Source organism: Strigops habroptila, chromosome 5 (genome assembly GCF_004027225.2).
Source record: "Strigops habroptila isolate Jane chromosome 5, bStrHab1.2.pri, whole genome shotgun sequence".
Lineage (NCBI taxonomy): Eukaryota > Metazoa > Chordata > Aves > Psittaciformes > Psittacidae > Strigops > Strigops habroptila.
The window spans coordinates 53,778,251-53,798,358 of NC_044281.2; the positions used below are offsets into that span (position 1 = coordinate 53,778,251).

Here is a 20,108-nt window from a genome sequence, read left to right on the forward strand (position 1 = left end):
TGAAATGTGCAATTACATTTGGCAATAAGCATGAATGCTGCAAAATATTAAACCATATAAAGACCATGGAGCATTTAATTTAGAACAGATTTCTAAAAGCAGTCCTGCTCTTCACCATTTGTTCCCTTCTATACGGGTCATTCACCTGCCACATGCAAAAAATATTTCCCATCTTTGGACATAATCAGATAAATCAGTTGAGTGATTACTCAGAATTTAAAAAAAAACAACAAACCAATACAAAAGCAACCAACCAAACAAAAAGAAACACAGAAACAAAACCCCACATGACTTCAATTTTGCTTTATTAACTCTAGGTTAAAAATGTCCCACTTTAGTTCCACAAGCAGTTTAATCCAGGAGCTTTTACCCTGGAAAGACCAATTATTCCACATCTTAAATAAGCATAAAAATGGAATTGATCTATAAGGAGTGTGATGATGGCTCAGCTAAAAATAGCAGCGCTGAAAGAGTTGTGGGTTATATCCTTGTCCTGTTGTAGCTAAGGAGGAAATTCCCTCTCAGCCCACCTGGGTCAATAATTTACCCTTTGAGCTTTGCATTCCAATTAACCATATATTTGAATTTTTCCTTCTTCAGCCTTTCTTTGTCACTCTCAGTCTCTCTTCTTCCCAAATTTTTGCTCCTCTGCTAGAAGTTTTGTCCTCTTTTCCTGAGACCCATCCCATGTATTTTAGTTTTCTTTAAATGACGTTACCTGCACTTACGTTGTGATGAAACATAGTGAGAAAGCAAGCACTGTATCGAGCAGTGTATAAACACATGTCATCGGGGTGACAACCACATGGCACACGCTTTACTGCCAACTGCAGATGACTGAATCCTAAAGGCTGGATGTAAATCTAGCTACATCCCTGCCTGGGATAACAGTATGAATGTTTTGTAGTCCTAACCTGATAAAGAGACTCAGAATGGAGAAAATCTATTGATTTATACTGCACAAAGGAGGTGATTCTTCATATGTGATCCTTGTGTCTACGGAAAATGCCATTGCAAAACATAGATTGTGTCCTGAAGTGACTATTGGAAGCTTGAATTATATTTATTTCTGTAAAGGAAATAGTTCGATTGCTCCCAAAATGAAAATGCTACAGAAGTCATCTTTTTATTCTGCCTTTCATAGGGTTTCTGGAGGAGAACTCTTTGAACGAATCATTGATGAAGACTTTGAACTTACAGAGAGAGAGTGCATTAAATATATGAAGCAGATTTCAGAAGGAGTTCAGTACATCCATAAGCAGGGTATTGTCCACTTGGATTTGAAGCCAGAAAACATTATGTGTGTCAACAAGACTGGTACAAGTATCAAACTCATTGACTTTGGACTTGCAAGAAGATTAGGTAATGACTTTTCTGCTTATTCCAGTATGACATGGGGAAAAGGGCAGGACAAACAGTAATTAGTACTTCCTATTATATTACTTTGTGTATAAAGAGTAAGTAGATATGTTTCCTATAAAGAGTTCTGGGTTTAGGAAAAAAATAGAAAAGGGAAAAAGAAGATACTCAAGAATGAGAGTAGGGCACCTCATCTGCAAGAGGAGTTTGCAGTGAAGTGTATACAGTCTACCTATCTCTTTCTATGGCTAGGGTATCCCTGTAGATTACAAGGTAAAGTACAGAGTAGTAGTAGTGTTAACAAATATTTATATTTGCAACAGGAAACCATAAACCACTAACTCTCTAACTGTAAAAAATAGAATAAAACCTTGATCTTCATTAATACTACAAATCCTTGAAATTTTGTATCAGTAACAGTTAAGGTGATATTCTAGAAGCCTTTCAGATATGAATAATTACATTCAATTTACATTTCCCCATTAGTTTTTGACATTTCTTATTCTAAACAGAAACGTATTGCCTGAGATGTTAAACAAGGGAGGAATTGTATAAAGAGCTGTGTTTCCATCATGCTCAAAATTATTAAAGTAAAATAGTGCTACTTCAAAATAATGCAATGGGATAGAGGGGGGAAGTTCCACTTACCAAGCTCCTCTCCTTCCTAAACTGTTTTTAGCTGCTTCCTATCATTCATTTCGGACTTTCACCATGCTCTGCAATTTGAAATCCAAAGACCCTGGAGGGTTCTTGTCTTCATATTGCTCAGCATTAATTCATCTCTAAAAAGCAACCCTCCACTTGTGTTTGTTAAACAATACCAACATCACACACTGATTTTTTAAAATCTCGTATTTTCACAAGAGGGAAAAAAAAAAAAAATCATTCCAGGAATTGAAAGGAGCTAAAATACTTCATGAACCTGTTACACTGGGAAAGCTGAGATTTGTGGCTCTTCTGCCATTAAATTGATTGGAACAACACATATGAATTGCTGCTCTCTACATAAACGGGCCCACAGCTAGATTCTTGGTTGTAGTCTTTTGTCGTCCCTCTTTAAACAAAATAATACTTATTAAAAAGTAGAACAGTGAATGTTTTTTGTAAGAAAGAGTACAGTTTGGAATTACAACCTTCTGGATTTTGTTACTTGCCTACATGCTGTTCATCCTACTTCTTTTCACACTTCGTAACAGACTACTGCATACCCAAGAATATTATTTTACTAAAACAAACCAAAAATGGTATGATGAATGAATAGGGGATTTTTAGATGATGTTCAACTCCAAAAGTTGCATGAATCTTGGTCTCAGGGACACTGCGAGCTCTGAGATAAGGTGTTTATTTCATTCATTAAAAAAAAAGCTCAAAACCAAACAAACAACAAAACAAAGAGATTGTTGCCATTTACATTCCTTCACCAGTATGGAGCCAATAGTTTTCTGGGAGCATGAACTGGATTTTGTTCTTGTTGAGGAAACAGAAGAACTGTTAAGTAAGTTCCAGTGCTGCATTTTTTTATCAGAGGTGTGTGAAAGATTTCATCCCATTATGTCCCAGCTGTCAGCCTGAAAACTATACATTTATTGCTGAACTTAGTGGATTTCAACAAAAAGAGATATAATGTAACCACAGAATTGCCTTTTTATAGGAATTTATTCAACTACCTTTTCAACTTCAAACCACAGTTCAACTCACATTTAACAAAAGGAAGATCCTATTTTCAGTAGCCTCTTCATATCCATCAGCTTTTCGATTTTTCTGTTAATCTTGTGGGATCGCTGTGTATTGCATGGTTGACACTAGCTTCTGAGCTGCTACAGTCATGCCACGTGTAGTAAATCTCTAACCTATAAATAACTTTTCTTGATGTAGAAGGATGAGAGCTACGGGCACTGCCACTGACTTTGATCTTACAATAATTCACATTCATTTGGCTTAATATGTTGATAATTCTTACAAACTTAAATTATAGGTATTTGCTGTTTCTTTCATCAGTCTGCCATTCTGGATAAGTTGGTGTGTGTGGCATTTCCATAGGAAGACAAAGTGCCCTCCCATTCCATGCCCATAAAGCAAAAAGCACTGTGTTAATCATGAAGATATTCATAACATTTCAGTTGAGATTTTTTCCAAAAGTAGAAAACAATTTTTACTCTTTCATTTACTTACAAAAATTGACAAAAACACTTTTCACAAAGTACCCTCTTCTTGCCAGTTGTCTTATGTAGTGCACTGAGGGCACATTCCTCACTTGTGTTCCTTTAAGCCTTCTGATTTTGAAATTAGCTGTCAAATTCACTTTGGCTTTGATAGATGTGGGACTGGAACACTCAGAGTATGGAGCTGACCCTGACTGAGCAGAAACTGCTCAACCAAGGGAAGGGACTGCTGAAGGGAACAGTGGCTGATTTTGCACTGCACTTCTGAGATTTACTTTTTTGTAACTAGTGCAAATTAATACCTCTAAATATTCAGTGTTTTGATCAGTTTTAAAGGAATTAGGATGAGCTCCTTCTGCAGTCATCTTCTACAGCTAATTAGTTCTCTTGCACTGTCAGGAAATACCAAAGCTGCAGAGGGATATTTTCCTGACCTTTTTTGGTGTGCTGAGGAACACATGTAGAAAATTGTTTAAGATAAACTTCTTGAGGAGAAAAGAGAATGGGTTTTGAGTACTGTAAAGATATTTTTTTAAATCAGTTGATTATACACAGTGTCAGCAACCCTTTCCAGCTAGCTTGTCAGCTTTCTATCTGAACTAAGGGATATCCAAACAGAGACCCTACTTGTGTACCAAGCTTCTAAACAGCTGGGTAAAGATTTGACATATTATTGCATTGAAAAGGTCTATTCTTTTCTTTTCTTTTTTCTTTTATACACAGAAACAAACACTGTATCAGTTGTTTCACACTGTATGCTTGCACTCAAATGCCATGTTTTCAAAAAAACATTTCTCTGACCTACGGGCAGCATATTTCATGCACCAGCCTTTTGCATACACAGTGGCTCACAGCAGTTTACACAGTGCACAAAAAAGCCTCCAAACTTGGAGGTGAAAATCTGAGCCTGAGATTTGGATGATTGTGATGAAGCTTTTAGAAAATAGGTTCTTTGTGACAAATTCAAATAATTTTCATAAGGACAGTTGGAAAAAAATGTAGATGTTGACCTAAAAAGAAGGCAAATGGGAAGATGGGATCTCAGGCTTCCTGTCTGTGCTTGGAAAAGGACGGCTGGTCTCTCACTCCTTACTGTCACTGTGGAGAAGACCTTGCTCTTGTTTTAGGCTAAGTCAGTTTAGGCTGGGTATTAGGAAAAGGATCCTATATTTTGAGTGGGGAGGTGTCAGAAAACTCTGGTTATGTGAGTGTAGGGATATTGTGGAACAGCTCTTGAATGTGCTTTCTAAAGGCTAGTCAGACATCTGGCAGGAAGGTCTTGATGGTGAACTTGCATGGGAAGGCCCAGGTGATTTCCTGGGGCTGGTCCCTAGTGTTCTTCTGTCTCTGACTCTAGAAATGGGTACTTTCTGCATGGAGTGGTGTCTGAAAGCAGGGATAACATGAAAATGAGGTTTCTGAAATTAATTTACTATCACCATACCTGAGCAGAGCAAAAAGGGTTTCACAGCATTTAAAATGGGAAACTGGCACGACTGTGAGTGAATTACCATTGTAGTGCTTGAAAGTTGCCTCATGCTGTTCAATTATTAGGCAAGTTATTAACCTCACATACCCTTCAATTTTCATCTGGTAAGATGGAGATTTGCATACCTTGAAAGAGTACTAACTTGAGCATATGATTACATTTTAAAATGGATGAACAGCTTTCAATGTTTCAATGGAGGTAACTGCAGGTGTGGAGTCAGTACTGGGATCAGCATTTATGTTGCAAAACTTGGGAGAGAAATTTCTGGTAAATAAAAAATATTCTGTAAAGATCCAGTGTTGTGGACAAGTAGCTTCTATTGTAGTCTTTTCAAAATGTTGATCTGCTGGGTTTTGAGGTCTTTTAAGCTTTTCTTTTTATTATAGAGCTGCAAATTTCTGTACTTGCAGTAACCTTCACAGGAGGAGAATTGGAATCTGTTGCATCTGTTATTCTTCCCATTCAGATCTGTTTTGGTTAGATTATAATCTCTTAGGGAAACGGATGATTTCTCACTATGTCATTCTACTGTGCCTAATCTGGATGCAACTCTTGCACAAAAGATAAATATAATGCAATCAATAACTGCATTATCTAAATTTCTATCTAAACGACTTGTGTTTCACACTATAACTGCAAGTTAGACATATCACTCATACTTGCACACTGGCAGCGTAAACTGGCAATACTAGGTTCTGACCAGATTATTATTCTACCTTCATCACAGTACTTTCCACCAGAGCAATACTGGTGGGTCAACACAAGAAAGATAGAGCGAGTTCATGTGTCCCATGACCTCATTCTTTCAGCTCATATTACTAGCATTAACTTCATTGTAGATCCTTTTAGAAGCACCCAGATTGCGTTTAAGCAGAGCTAAATGTAGGACACCTGTGCTACAGGCCAGCTGAATAGAAGTTTGGAGTGGCAACTGATGACTAAGCAGTTGTAGTTCCCCTTTACCACTCTGGAGCTCCACCAGGCAAGCCTGGTGTTGAGAGCAGGCTCCAGCCCAGTTTACTGACAAGGTAGTGATCTGACAGGTGTATGTCATCTGCCGCTTTTCTTATTTAACCACTGACCTGTGCCACTTCCAATTTCAGAGATGAGCAAGCCAGTACTAATTTTCTTTGCTGTTTAAACTACAAGAAATGTGTTAGATTAAAATAACTATTTTTATAATTTTGTCACTACTGTTTCTCTTTACCACATGATCCTTGAGCTTTAATCAATCTTAGATAATTTGTGAAAATTTCAATTTCTTCCTAACACTGGAATCCTGAAGTCCTCTTGTGCAACTGCTAAAGTGATGAAAGGTCAAACACTTTTGTATCTCAGGACATACAAATACGAATTAAACACTAGAAGTTCTCTTCTTTCTTAGACTTGGTCTTGTGGAAACTCCTTAAGTAGGAACCTTCTTATTATGTGCTTTGTACAGTGCTATGTAATAGGATAAATAATTCTTTATTGCTATATATGCACCAGCTAAGAAAATAGCAGTTCTGGCATGATTTATTTTTTCTGATAAGGATCTTTAACGAAGTCACAAATATGAAACCAAACCAGTTTTCATGTTACTGGGGAATAATTGTCATTTTTTTAAAAATCTGTGTGTAGCAGTTAATGGTTTTCTCTTGCATTCTTCACAGAAAATGCAGGTTCTCTGAAAGTTCTCTTTGGGACACCTGAGTTTGTGGCTCCAGAAGTTATAAACTATGAACCTATTGGATATGAAACAGATATGTGGAGTATAGGAGTTATCTGCTACATCTTGTGAGTATCTTTGCTATAAACACAAATCCTGACAGTTGCTGAACATACAAAATTTCCATCAACTTCTGAATTCTTCTCCAATTTTCACACCTTTTGTATTACAATTAACAGCTCCAGCATGTTTAATAAAAATTCTCTGTTCTCTGAAGGGTGCAATTGGCACACTGCAGAACCAGCAGTTCTGGAAATCCAGTCATTTAGTGTTGTACATCTTACATCATGAACCAGCAATGCTTCATCTCATTTAAAAAGACAATATGACAGTATTTTATTACTAATTTTAAATTATTTTTCCTTCCCAGATGCTAAAGAGAAATGTTTAGGCATGATAATTTCCATTCTTTTATTCCTAAGTGTGAAATTTTTTGTGAAATTTTGGGGTTGTCTTATTCAGATTATATCCCTTGTGGGACAGACTGAAGTACCCCAGCATTACCTTCTCTGTTCCCAGTGTGTTTTAATTTATTACTAAGCACAAACCACTGGATTAATACAATTTATAAGCAGCACAGATCAAGATCATGGAAATATTTTAGACAACGGTTAGCTGCAGCTCTTGGTTACCTATTTCAAGATTTCATTTGCTCTTTATATGTAATTTGATAACATATGAACTTCAGTGGGTCTAGAGAAATATATATGGCAACAGGATCTCCATGCCTAGAACAGCAAGCTATCTTCTTCCACCTGTAACTTCACACATCTGATGCCATATAAACAAATGAAAAGGGAAGCTTGGTTTGGAGCATGGCTTTTTCTTCCTCTCTCCAGTTTCAATAGTAAGTAAATGGCGGATCTGCTTTGCACTCATTCTTTTAAAAGGCTTCTCTCAATACCCTACTTTCTGTTTTATGAGAGTCCCCTCTACCCTCGCTACTTTTTTTCTTCACACCTGGCAGTGCACAGTTGTTTGCCTCATCTTTAGCCAGTCTTTCCATGATTCCACTTGCCTTGTCAGACTATTCTTGTTCTTATACTCTTCTCATTTCCAAACTAAGCAACATAATTTTCTTTCTTGTCCTGTGCAAAAGCTACTACCTCAACTCTCTTATTCCCAGCAAAGACTTTGAATGTTTCTGTTATCTTCTGTTTCTTATATGAAATGCGCTACGCTCTTCAAGGTCACTTCACTCTGCCAGTTTATTTACAGGACCTTTATTTTCCACTCACTTCCAGCACTTTTTTCTCGATCTTGAAAGCTCGTTTGGATCACTCTGTAGTTCGAATAATGTAGACCACACAGGCAGTGCTCATATGACAAATTAATTTATTTCTCTAGCTTTTGAGGCCTCCTGAGTTACAGAGCACCGAAGAGCAGTATGGAGATCCCAGACTGCCTGCACAGCAATGGAATACCCAACGGTTACATCAATGCTGCATTGCCCCCTAGAGGCCTCTCAAACGTTAAGGAACAAAACATTAACCACTGTTACACGCGCATTCGGGAGTTTAACGTCTTTTGCTGTCATTTGTTATCAAAGAATATGATAGGTTTTGTGTGTTCACAGTATAAGCAGTGACATGCCAGGCAACCGGGGCAAAAATCGGGGATAGCAGTTGTGTATGCTCCTAAGGTATGCAACCATGGTTGCTGCTCCATTACGGTACGTGCTGGAGAACACTGACATCGTCTCAGTAGGCAAGGCAAAGGAGCAGGTGAAACAGATGGAGAAAAGGTGAAATGTCTTGACAAAGACCAGTCCGCTGGCCGTGGCAGAACTGCTTTTACGCAGCTTCTCCGTGTCACCAGAAGCAAGATATTTGGATGCTGTAACGTTCAGTTGATGGGATTAGGGTGGTGTTACATTTGATTCAGATGACCCAATATGCCTTGTGAAACATATTATGAAATTACTTGTTTGCTAAATTGTCTTTAAGCTCATTTAACTCCTCATGATTGGAAAGCTACGTTACCCAAATGCAATGAAAAATTCATTTTTGATGCATAGCTATTGCCACAATAATGATTAACAGTAGTAATCGGCTTTTGTCTTTCTTGCCGTAAGAATAAAGTAACAGAAGTTAGGGAAGACCCGTGAGTCATCACTTGGACTTTCCCTCTCCACCCCAGAGTGACAGGCTCCCAATCTGTCTTCACTTCCTTAAAGCCCAGCTATTTTTGTGGATTCACAACTGTGAGCCATTATCCAAAATGGACCATCACATCATCCTTACAGAATGCAAATAAAAGTCACTGAGAACTGCATCTCTCTCTAGTTGTAGCTCTGCTTTCCTGTTCTGAGTATATGCTCAGAACTGCCAAATCTCATGCACAAAGTGTAAGAGTCACTCATTTGGTGTCTGTCTTACCATCACTGGGCTTGTAACTTAGCATTTGCACCCCCTCTCTCCTGGCATGGTGAGGTCATGAAGGAAGAGGTGAGCACTGCAGCAGCACTGGGTTTAAATACAGGTCTGCTGCATGCAGCTGATGGCCAAAAGCTCCTGTGTCCATCGTATGTCCTAAGCGAAGCACCAGGGAGCATGCTATTGCATGACTTAACACCTCTTTCAAGGTAGGATTCTGGAGTGCGGAGACCTGTAACCTGCCTAGAAGACAGTGTGTTTCCATTATGTGCTGTTAAAACAGTGAATACAAACCAGGTTTAGCAAAGAGCTGCTAAAGAGATCTCTGTGGGTGAAGGGTTTTCCCTGTAGAAGAATAAATGGGTGAGATGTAATCTCAAGCAGGAAAAAGGGTGACAGCACTCCTCCAAAACCCTGCAGCAAAACCTCTCTCCTAGCCTTCTGCTATGTAGGCACAAGTACAGGATGCTGCATCTGTCTTCCTTATGGCATGACTGACTTAATTCCACCCTACAGCTCATGGGTTCCCTTTCCACATTTCTAAGCTACACATTAAATCCTTTTCATCTTCCTGGATAACTTATTCAGTCCTGTCTCTTCATCAGTCTTTGTTCTTCCTTAAATTTCCCTATTTGTATTCTCCACCCCATCCACTTTTATCTTGTTCTCTGTCCTGTTCTGCATCACAGTACTGTCCTACATACTTAAGTTGATCTTTTGCCTTTGAAGTAACAGGCCATAAATATTATAGCTTGTGTATATCATCTCCATCTATGTCTATTTCAGTGTTTCTTTTTGCATTTACGATAATCTTTATCTAATGAAGGTTAAAAGTCCTGAATTCTTTCCAGCTCTTTCTGTCCCATTTATTCATCTGGGCATTGCTGAATTTCTTTGTAGGTTTTGTTGGGTTTTTTTTCTATTTCTAGTTTTTTTCTGATGATCCATTTGGATAGTCAGCATTTCAAATATTTAGTAATCTGAAACAATTTCTAAGTTCTAGTTTTACTTCACACCAAATTTCAGTCTATGATTCCAGCTCTGCATGTACGTACATTGAAAGTGGATAGCCCTTCTCCTTCTGGCACCACAGAATCTGACTAGTTTTAGTGAGGATTTGACTTTTGATTCAAGTCAAATGTGGCTGATTCAAACCTCTGTGGCTGATTCAAACCTCTGCTTGCTTTCCACTAGTTGTTCTTGCTTTATCAGTGCCAGGCAGTGTATATCTTTTCAGAGTAGTTGATCTCTGTCAATTAATATTTTATTACTATGCTGTATCTTAGGCTGGGTTTTAATATCACATTTGATCTTGCTGTGTACTCTTTTCCTTCAGCTCCTTCCTAATAACACACACCCTGATTCTTCAAACGTTCTGTTTCCTTTTTATCTACTGGGTTACTCATCAGGGCTGTTATTCCTCCTTTGTTCGGCAGTTTGGGTTGGTTGAAAGATCTTTCGGCATCATTCATCTTTTAGGTGTGCTGACTTGGGACTTTGATAAGGCAAGACACCCACGCTGCTGGCCTACACTTGGCTCAATGTCACATTAAAAATTTAAGCCTCATTAATATAAAGATGAGAGAGCACTCCTTGTTCTTTCAATAAAGCAAGTTAGGAGGGCTTTAATGTCATGACTATACTGCTCAAAGGAAAATGAATTATTTGTTCAGTGGCACTGGCAAATTGTGATTCCTCATTAATCCACCGGGCTCGTAAAACAAGGATGAGAACAGAGCAGCATCCCTTCCTCCAGCAATGAGCTGTCTTCTCTTACCTGGGTTCAATGGCCTGTTTCTTCCTTGAGACAACCAGTGTGGGAGTCAGCCAGCTCTCAGCTAAGGAAAAGGTGGTTTTGTCCAGTGAATGTGTGTCCCCCACAATGTACCCTGAGACTACTTCTTTGGTTTATTTCCCTTGTAAAATACTGAAATTACTACATAATCTCCAGGGTGCAGGCATTATCATGTGCTTATTTGACATGACCTGCACAGGTTTATCAGAAGCAGATAATACTCTTCATACTAAGATCTGTTACTTTTTTTCACTGCTAATGCAATGCAAAGTGTCATCAAGCCAAATCAGCTGGTGCTGCAAGCACTGCTTGCAAAGGAATGCTCAGAGTCTGACTTTTTCGGATACACGGCAAACTCGTCTTTCCTGGATTAGTGGCAGTCTTAATACAAAGATTTCCAAGTGCAATTCTATGTATGGTGCTTGTTACATAGGCGACGACACCAGCGACCACACTGAACCCTTTATCTTAACATTTCTAAATCTGCACTCAGGGCTTTGTTAAAACAGACCAATAAATGGTCTAGAAACTTCTAGAGGATAAAATATATTTCTTCTTTATTTAGAAGTGGAAACTGTGTAAGATTTTCTAAACAAATGGCTCTTAACATGCCAGGAAGATGCCTGCTTAAGTAGCTGGAAAAATGTTTTCAGTAAACAACTTGCTGCTTGTCTAATAGTACTTTGCAGTGTAAGCTCAGTATTAATTTTCTGGAGCAGTAGCTCGTCTTTATCACTTAGCTTCAGCATTCCAAAAAGAAATTGTTTCCATAATCTGTCAAAAGAGTTTCTGGGCCATTATTACTTTAAATGGCTAGTAAGAAATGAACAACCAAGACGTAAGTCAGTGAAATTTATCCTAAAGATACAAATTTCTGGTTATAATCCACAATAGTTGCTGGATTTTGTTTTCTGACTATAGACAAAGATCTAGTTCTCCATACAAGTATTTCCATGACAAGGCAACTGATTCACAGTGTGGAATAGTGGTAGAGAGAGAAAATTATTTTAGTCTTATACATTTGCAACAGCACATTCAGAAATATGAAAATAGGTTCATTGAAACATTTGAATGGGTACAGTTAGACCGGTGTTTGCAAACAACAAAGTGAGTGGAGGCTTAACCGATACTCACGTGGTAATGTAGCAGATGCATGGGATGGGTCAATCCTAGCACAGCGTTGAAGATTTTAGCAGAGAATTCTGTCATGCAATTCTTAAAAAAAAAAAAAAAAGGGCAGCTAAAACAACCAAAGTTGTTTGTTTGTTTGTTTTCTTCTCTCTTTTTACTTACCCTCATCCCTCAAAAGCTGTGTGTGACATGCAGTATCCCTTTGCTCAGGAAGCACGATGTCTTTATAAGCACTGCCTCTTATGGCAGTGTGGAGCAGTGGTATTTCCACAAGAAGCAATGTCTCTGTACCTGCAGCAGTCTTTTTAGCATGGAAATGATCTCTCAACACTGCAGTTTCAACCTCTGGAAATAGGCCAAAACGTATCTAATGTAGCACATGAGCTGCACAATGCTATTTGTGGTAATACTATGCAGGGCTTGCCCTTGCCGTACTTCGATCAAGTATTGGAAGGAAATGGGATTGGTTTTGTTCTGTCTACCCAAGTGTGTTCTCTGAAAGCTTAACTAGATGAAGACAAAACGTGCATCTCCTATATTGACAGTGAACTAAAGAAATAATTTCACATAGCCTTCATTGTATACGCTAAAAGCAGCTGCTGAATTGCCTGAGAGATTATTATACTTACTTAGATAGTCATAAATGAGACACTTAGCAATCAGTATTTGGAACCCAGACAGAACTCTAACACTTCGAACTGCAGTCTGGATGAGATTTTTTTCACTTTCTAAAACATTACAGAGAATGATGACATTGTCATAAATAGGAAAATCTTAAATACTGGAGTGGAGCCAGGTTTAAGGCTCTGCAGGAGTACTTTGCAGATTCCAGAATAGAGATTTCGCTTCAACGATTTACCTGGCCATGACAGCTGATGTGCATGAGGGCAGAGCAGAGTCTCTCTCTGCTGCAGCTATGCCAGCTCTCCAGCGCCATCAGGCATAAACCTTGTCTCTTCCAGTAGTGTCAAAGAGAACAATCGTGGTAAAGTTGGTTTATGTGCACATTTTTTGGTATGTTAATCTTTCAGCTTTCTGTAATTCACACCTATTACATGTTCATAAATGGGTTTATGCCACCTTATACATTTATAAAGTCCTGCTTTCCTGTTGCATTTGAATTCAGCTCATATAATGGAAAGTAAGACAGCAAATACCTTCTGTTCGGATTTACCTCGTTCTGCCTGAGAAGAAACAAACCTTTTATCATCATCTCATGTATTATTACTAGCAAGTTTCTGAAGTATACACTAAAATTCTAGACTGGTGTACTGCACCCAACTTCCAGAAACGGTAAAAGATTTAGTATCTGCTTTGTCGGAGGCTTCAAAGAGCGTCTGTTTCTGCTTTGCTTATAGGAATAAATTCCAAATCAGATTTTTAATGTAACTAGTAACAAAAGAGTAGCAAAATAATTTCTGGGGAGGAGATTATATTATTAATCTAGTAGCCCACTTTATTTGATATTAATCTCTTTTTCTACCAGTCTGTTCTGTGATATTCAGTAGCATCATGATATTCATTTATTATTTTGTCCATATAGTATTTACAGAACCCTAATAAGTTCCACTTACTTTTCTGTATTTTTTTTAATGTACTACTGTTGAAATGTAACTGGTTGTTTTAACTGGTTAATATAATTGTACAGAAAAACCAAATAAAATCTGTACAATTTCACAAAGAATACGTTATTATGTAAATTGCATGTCAGGAAGAAGACCTGAAAAACTAAGTAATTTGTAGTTCTAAGGAATAAGCAACCTTTCACTTCAAACTCTTTACTGAAAGGATGATATATAAAGAAATCAAAAGTATCTGGATGCAGAAGAGCACAGTGTAATAAAGGACAGTACATGACTGGAGAAAGATACTCTGCAAAAATGACACCATGATGTTCTGAAATTGCTTTTCAGTGGCAATTTATCAGTTTGGTTGAATAAAAAGCCTTGGAAGCTCAATATAGGTTATCAGAGAGTATTACTTCCATTTCATGCATCATCACGACAGATTGAGAACATGAAGATCAAATCACTTTTAGATGCATTTGCACAACTCTACAGCCTGCAGTGATGTAGCACTGGTTTATCTGCCTAGATAATTCAGGGTGGTTTTGTTTACAAAATATCCCATGGATTTCATGATTTCATTATGCATCTTCTTGGGCTCTCTCGGCAGGAGTAAATGGAATAAAATGCACAAAAGAACTGGGTTTGACAGTAAATGCAGTAAAGTCATTCTGAATGCACCAGGGAAAAAAAGAGGTATTTAGCTGAATTTGGTGTGAAAATTGCAGTATTACTTATGCAGAAGTAGATAAATCATTTAACAAATTCGTAGGCTCAACTTTCACATAATTCTAGCTCTCACCTAAAAAATGCCTTGAGAAAAAAGAAAGAAACAGCAAAAATTTCCTTTCAGTTTTGCAGCCAAAACTCTAGTTTCCTTCCCAGAAGACTATGTGGAGTTAGCTTTGAGTCCTTTTTGTTTGGGTTTTTTTAAAGGAAGCTTTTACTGATAAAGATCTGCAGAGCAGCAGAGTTGTCACACGCAATTTTAATTTGCTCCTCTGATAACTTCCAAATTTACGTTGTTTGGTTTGTGTCTGTCTGTCTATTCTGTCCCCAGGGTCAGTGGACTTTCTCCTTTCATGGGAGACAACGACAACGAAACCCTAGCCAATGTTACCTCAGCAACGTGGGACTTTGATGATGAGGCTTTTGATGAAATCTCTGATGATGCCAAGGACTTTATCAGCAATCTCCTAAAGAAAGATATGAAGTAAAGCTGTCAGACTTGATACACTTTCTATGTTTGCATTTAGTGGAACTTGCCATTCTTGTTTCCCCACTGCGAATCTCCACGTTGACGCAGGCACCTCTGGCGATACTTTATAAGGAGCTATGTGTGCCCGTCTGTCTCTGTGTGCAGCTCTCGTTTACGTTACGTGCAGGGTGCAGGGTCTGAATGCAGCACTGTCTTTTAATCGCCTGCTCATTCTGCTTTCCCTTCCCTGGGGCAAGATGCACACTGAGGTTTTGTGTGGCTACTGTGATCTTCAATGTTGTGTGACACAGATTCCTGCATGACACATCTTGATCTGAATGGGTTGCAATTTTGCCAGATTTATTTCCATACGTTGCTTTTAAGTGCAGTCCCTGTGAGTAGGCAGCTTTCCTATAAATCTAGTAATTGGGCAAGAAAAAAAAAAATCAGAGTGGGAAGCCCTCTTTATAGCAGACTCTGAACAAACAAGGGAAGAGTATGTACTTCTTCCAACAAGTTGGCGATCAGATGGTTGGAGAACAGAGGGTTGTTTATCTGTGTACCATGAACAAAGTGAAGAATAGGTGTGGCTTGAGTAGAGATTTGGACATTACTGTTTTGTGAAATGTTCAGGGCTGCAGGGAAGGAAGGTATCAAGTGATGGGAAAGGGGAAATCTCTGTAAGTGAAGGAGAGGAGATCTGGGACAGCATTCTGCCAGCGTGAGGCAGCTGAATCATTGCCACTGTGGCTCTGCTGTATGTGTTCCATGCCTAAAACATATGGCTTTTCATGCTTTGTTTTATAATGTTTTATTAACACTTCAAAATGCACAGTTTTCTCTCAGAAAAATGTACAGAAATTGTGAAAGTGAGTTTAAGAAATAAGCATGGCTGGGAAAGTAGTGCCATGTGATCTATGTTGCCAAATTTAGGAAACAGAAAAATCAGCTTTTGGAAAAGAGAGCGCAAAATAAAGTTACAGCAGGTAGGTTCAGCTATGGTTAATGGCAACACTGACCAGTCTTTTTATATAAAAACAGGAGTCGCTTAAATTGTACTCAATGTCTTCAGCATCCTTGGCTACAAAAAGACACCAAAACCATGGAAGCCAAAAAACTTTCCAAAGATAGGATGAAGAAATATATGGCCAGAAGAAAATGGCAGGTAATGAAGAGGACATAGAATTGGGCTAGTTATCCTAATAAGTCTCTTTATTTCTGATGTTTATAATTCTGAGAAACATGTCATGCCAGGTGGTTTCTGTTGCTGGTGAAAACTCAACAGTATGAATGCAGTAAAGCAGGTTTGGTTTCTACAGGCAAGCAGTAGGAGGGTACATGGCTGCATATATATAACACGTGATGATTCCATTTTGGACTACTAAAAGGTATATGAGTTGAAGTATAGTTTTACCTGTTCTTCTGGGGGTCTGGCCATCTCTCCTCCCTGCCTTCTCCATGTCGCTGAGGGCTGGGGGATTAAATTATTCTTAACAAACCTGAACAGCCAGGGAAAACTCATCCGCCTGGCCTCTTTAAAGTGACCTCATTTTGTGGCAGTTTCATTCTCCTAAGCCAGCAGTTTTGTCTTGTTGGAGCACCAAGCTTCTCATGGATTTGGTCAAATTGGTTTAATAATTTTATTTGACGTATTTGGTCTTCATATCTTCTTTTTTCTTAATGCCGAAACTGTTGTAGCAGGTCCATCTGTGCCGTTCTGATAGCTAGGGTAGTTGATGTATAAAATCCTGGATCCAGCCTTTTAAGCAGTCTACAAAACATTAAATTATGTAAATCTACCTTATATTTCCTCTTACATTCTACTGTACATGTTTCTTAGGAGGTCATGCAAGCTGTACAAAAATACAAGTGTCTGTACTAGAGGCAATGTAGTGCAAGCATATTTTAGTATCCTGGTGGTTGATTCTTGAGCCTGTCAGAGGTCTGCTTCCATCATGCAGATGGTACTTTCTCATTCATTTCATATTAGCTGGTTATTCATCCTTGATGAAACTCAGCCCAGCCCATATGGCTGTCGAGAGAGCCGTCCGCCACCAGACTGAAGTTCCAGTTAAACAGGACATAGCTTTTTTGCCGGCCCTCCTCTTGCACAGTGCGTTTTATCCGCAGCTAACAGAGACATTCATTTAGGTATGAGTTCATCAGAGGAAGTTTATATCTGCAACTAAATTTGGTAATTCAGACCAGCCTGCTCTGTCTCTCCTAAAACAACAGAGCTATATATAAGCAGTTTGTCCAACAATTCCAACGAGGTTTGCAGAGATCCCAGATAATTTGACCGAAGCACAATTGTTACAGAAAATCACATGCCTGTTGGATTGGATTGATCAGAAGCCTTTTATGTTATGTCTTAGAAAACAGGCCATGCTGTCCGAGCAATAGGAAGACTTTCGTCCATGGCAATGATTTCTGGTATGAGTGGGAGGAAGGCCTCTGGGAGCTCGCCCACCAGCCCTATAAACGCAGACAAAGTAGAGAATGAAGGTAAGGAATTTTGCTGCACCCTATTTTTACCTCTCTCTGAATCAGTCTTACTAAAACTTTTAGCAAAATGCTAGAGACCAATCAGCAAGTTAGTTACTCCTGCACACTCTCTCTCGCTCTCTCTTTTTTCTTTTCTTTTAAAGAAATTATTTAAAAAAATCATTGTTTTCATATCATTCTGCTACTGAAAATGCCCCTGTAGAAGTACAGGCAGTAAACTCTTGTCTTTTTAAAGCCAAAGAATTAAGACAGATTTGTCAGCCGCATTTTCTGTCAGTTTGGGAATGCATGTTTATATAAAGATTACAGTGATGTATTGCCTTCTCATGCAAGGGAGCAAGCAATGAAGTATTAACACTTGCTGTAACCAAGACATGTACTTTGCATTAACCATGCTCCTCACACAGGGGCGTTTTAAGAAAAAAACCCAATGTGTCTACATTATTTCCTTATGTCCCCACTTGAAATGTGGACTGGTGGTGTGTAACAGTCAGAGGTGCAAATGTGTGACACTTCTGAAAATCAAGCAAGTCACTTTGACATATCCATAGACTGCGGGCCTGACACAAGCTGAACTCGTTGCCCCCCTGACTAGCAAAAGTCCAGATTTGGTTACAAACAAATTCAAGGAAAAAAGTAAAGATGATTTGTAGCGTGGTGGCCTGTATTTCAATTTCCTTCTATTTATGGCCTGGATCTTTGTCCAGCTGTGAAAGATTGGCACAGAACTAAGCAGCTAAAGTCCTCACTGTCCCATTAGCCTTACAGAATTAAGTGAAATAAAAGATGCTTTCATTACCAGCTGGTAATTAAAAATTAAAATGCATCTTTTTGAGAACATGCCCTGTAAAATCACTAACTATCTCTTCCCTCTTCTCCAGATGCTTTCCTTGAAGAAGTGGCTGAAGAAAAGCCCCATGTAAAGCCATATTTTACTAAAACAATCCTTGACATGGAGGTTGTGGAAGGAAGTGCTGCTAGATTTGACTGCAAAATTGAAGGTACTTTGATTAGCATATCTGATTCTTTCTGTCCTTCCTTGCCAGCTTTCTGCCTCGTGCTGCCGTTTAACTTTTCCAGGTTTTTTTCTATATTATTGTTGAGTTGGTGCCATTTTGCTTTTATCTGCATGTCACAGCATGAATGCGTTACGGTAACAGAAATTATCCAGAGCTGCATGGGCTTGTTCTGTGCTTGCCACAGAACAGCGGATTCCAAAAGTCATTGTGTGAATCACGAATTCAGCATAGCAAGCGGGAACAGTAAGATGATTTTTGAGGGCAGAAACAGTAAAATAAGATGCAATGTAGTACCATAAAATTGCAAAAGTACACTCTTAGAGAATGCTAACCAGAAACCAAGAATAAGCAGGAAGCCACTTGTCTGAAATGACAGACAAGTTTCAGGTGACCTCAAGATAACTGTAAGCCATACAGACCTTGTATTACAGGCAAAGAGCTCCCTATCAGTGTATTTGCATGAGAAGGAACGACAGTATCATCGTGCTGGTTACGAAAGTAACATCTAGAAAATACTGCACTGTTGTTTGGGGTTTTTAACTTACAAGTTCAAGAAAGAAAACTCAGACTGGAATATGCAGATAGAAAGAGCAAGCTTATGAGAAGGCACTTAAGGAGCATGGGCTTGGTCAGCTGAGCAGCCTGAAGGCCAAGACTGCTAGCACTTTTCTTGCAATGCCATTGAAGCTGCTGTATGGATGCTGTATGGATGGAAATTAGCAATTAGGAAGAGAAGAGCTGTTAAAACAAAATGGATAGTCAGTACCATACTGCATGTGTTTGGGCTAGACAATTTCTACTCTTAAAATGAGGTTCAGAAACTGCCTCACTGACCTTCTGCTTGTTTGTTTCTGTGCCCCTAATTTCTTTCACTGCCTGTGTTTCCCACCTCACAGTGGAGATGTGAGGATGGATTACTGTTGCTGATGGATGCTCAGCGTGAGGGGTATGTGCCTAAGTACTGCATGGAATAAAATGTATAGATGTACCACAGCCAATGTTGCAAACTTTCCAGCGTATGGCTGTAATCTTCATTGTGTATTAGGGGTTATTTCTGCTTAGTGGGAAGTCATCCTCCCATGACAGACCAGAACTTGGCGGAGGCAACAAGTCTTCAATTTGTTACAGCAGCCAAGAGTACTGTATAAGGGATTGTTCTCCAGCACATATTGTACAGCCTTGCTGTGGAGGCTTCGAGTATAGCAAAGCCATTCGCTTCACAAAAGGTTCCAAAACTCCTGTTCAGATGCATAATCAAAATGCTTTTCTTAGACTCCCTTGCTTATCCTGACAAACACAAATAGGAAATGGGAGCGCCATGGTCACCGTACAGGACTGTAGAAGGAGAAAGATTCAGAATAGCCACAATAAAGCAACCCAAGAAGGATATTAAATTGTTGCCCAAAATACCTTACCCTTGGTAAGGGTAAATTCTAGACCTTGGTGTTGAGAAGTGTGGTTTCCACAAAAGCTGCAATGTCAGGTAAGCCTCAAATAAGCTGTCAGGAGTCCCTCGCTGGTGGCTGTCCCAGACACACAAAAAGCTGTCTGCAGCCACTGCTGAAATAGTGGAAAGATGAATCCAGTAAGTACCTCAGCGCTAGCTTTCCATTTTTTGCTTTTCATGATAAAGTTGTTTCAAGTACATGTGAAGTAAAAGCACCTCACATCATCTACATTTATCTTAAATAAAATTCAATGAAATATTTGTATATCAGCATGCTGGCATGTCCATACACAGATAGGGAATTAGAACTTCAATTAATAACCAATTATAGCTGGCTGACTGCAATTGCTGTTCT

General features: G+C 38.8%; 1 protein-coding gene across 3 annotated transcripts in view; it reads left to right on the forward strand.

Moving 5' to 3' along the window:
- The window catches only part of MYLK (myosin light chain kinase), a 215,834-nt gene that overhangs the window by 193,553 nt on the left and 2,173 nt on the right, over positions 1–20,108 (forward strand). For 2 of the 3 annotated variants that reach the window (XM_030487009.1, XM_030487010.2), the window contains 6 exons: positions 1,145–1,362; positions 6,663–6,786; positions 14,645–14,797; positions 15,824–15,947; positions 17,158–17,287; positions 18,169–18,288. In XM_030487009.1, the coding sequence (XP_030342869.1) occupies positions 1,145–1,362; positions 6,663–6,786; positions 14,645–14,797; positions 15,824–15,947; positions 17,158–17,287; positions 18,169–18,288 (869 nt within the window). Of the gene's footprint in view, positions 1–1,144; positions 1,363–6,662; positions 6,787–11,514; positions 12,986–14,644; positions 14,798–15,823; positions 15,948–17,157; positions 17,288–18,168; positions 18,289–20,108 lie in introns of those variants that run through there. The other variant, XM_030487011.1, reaches the window with a different exon arrangement.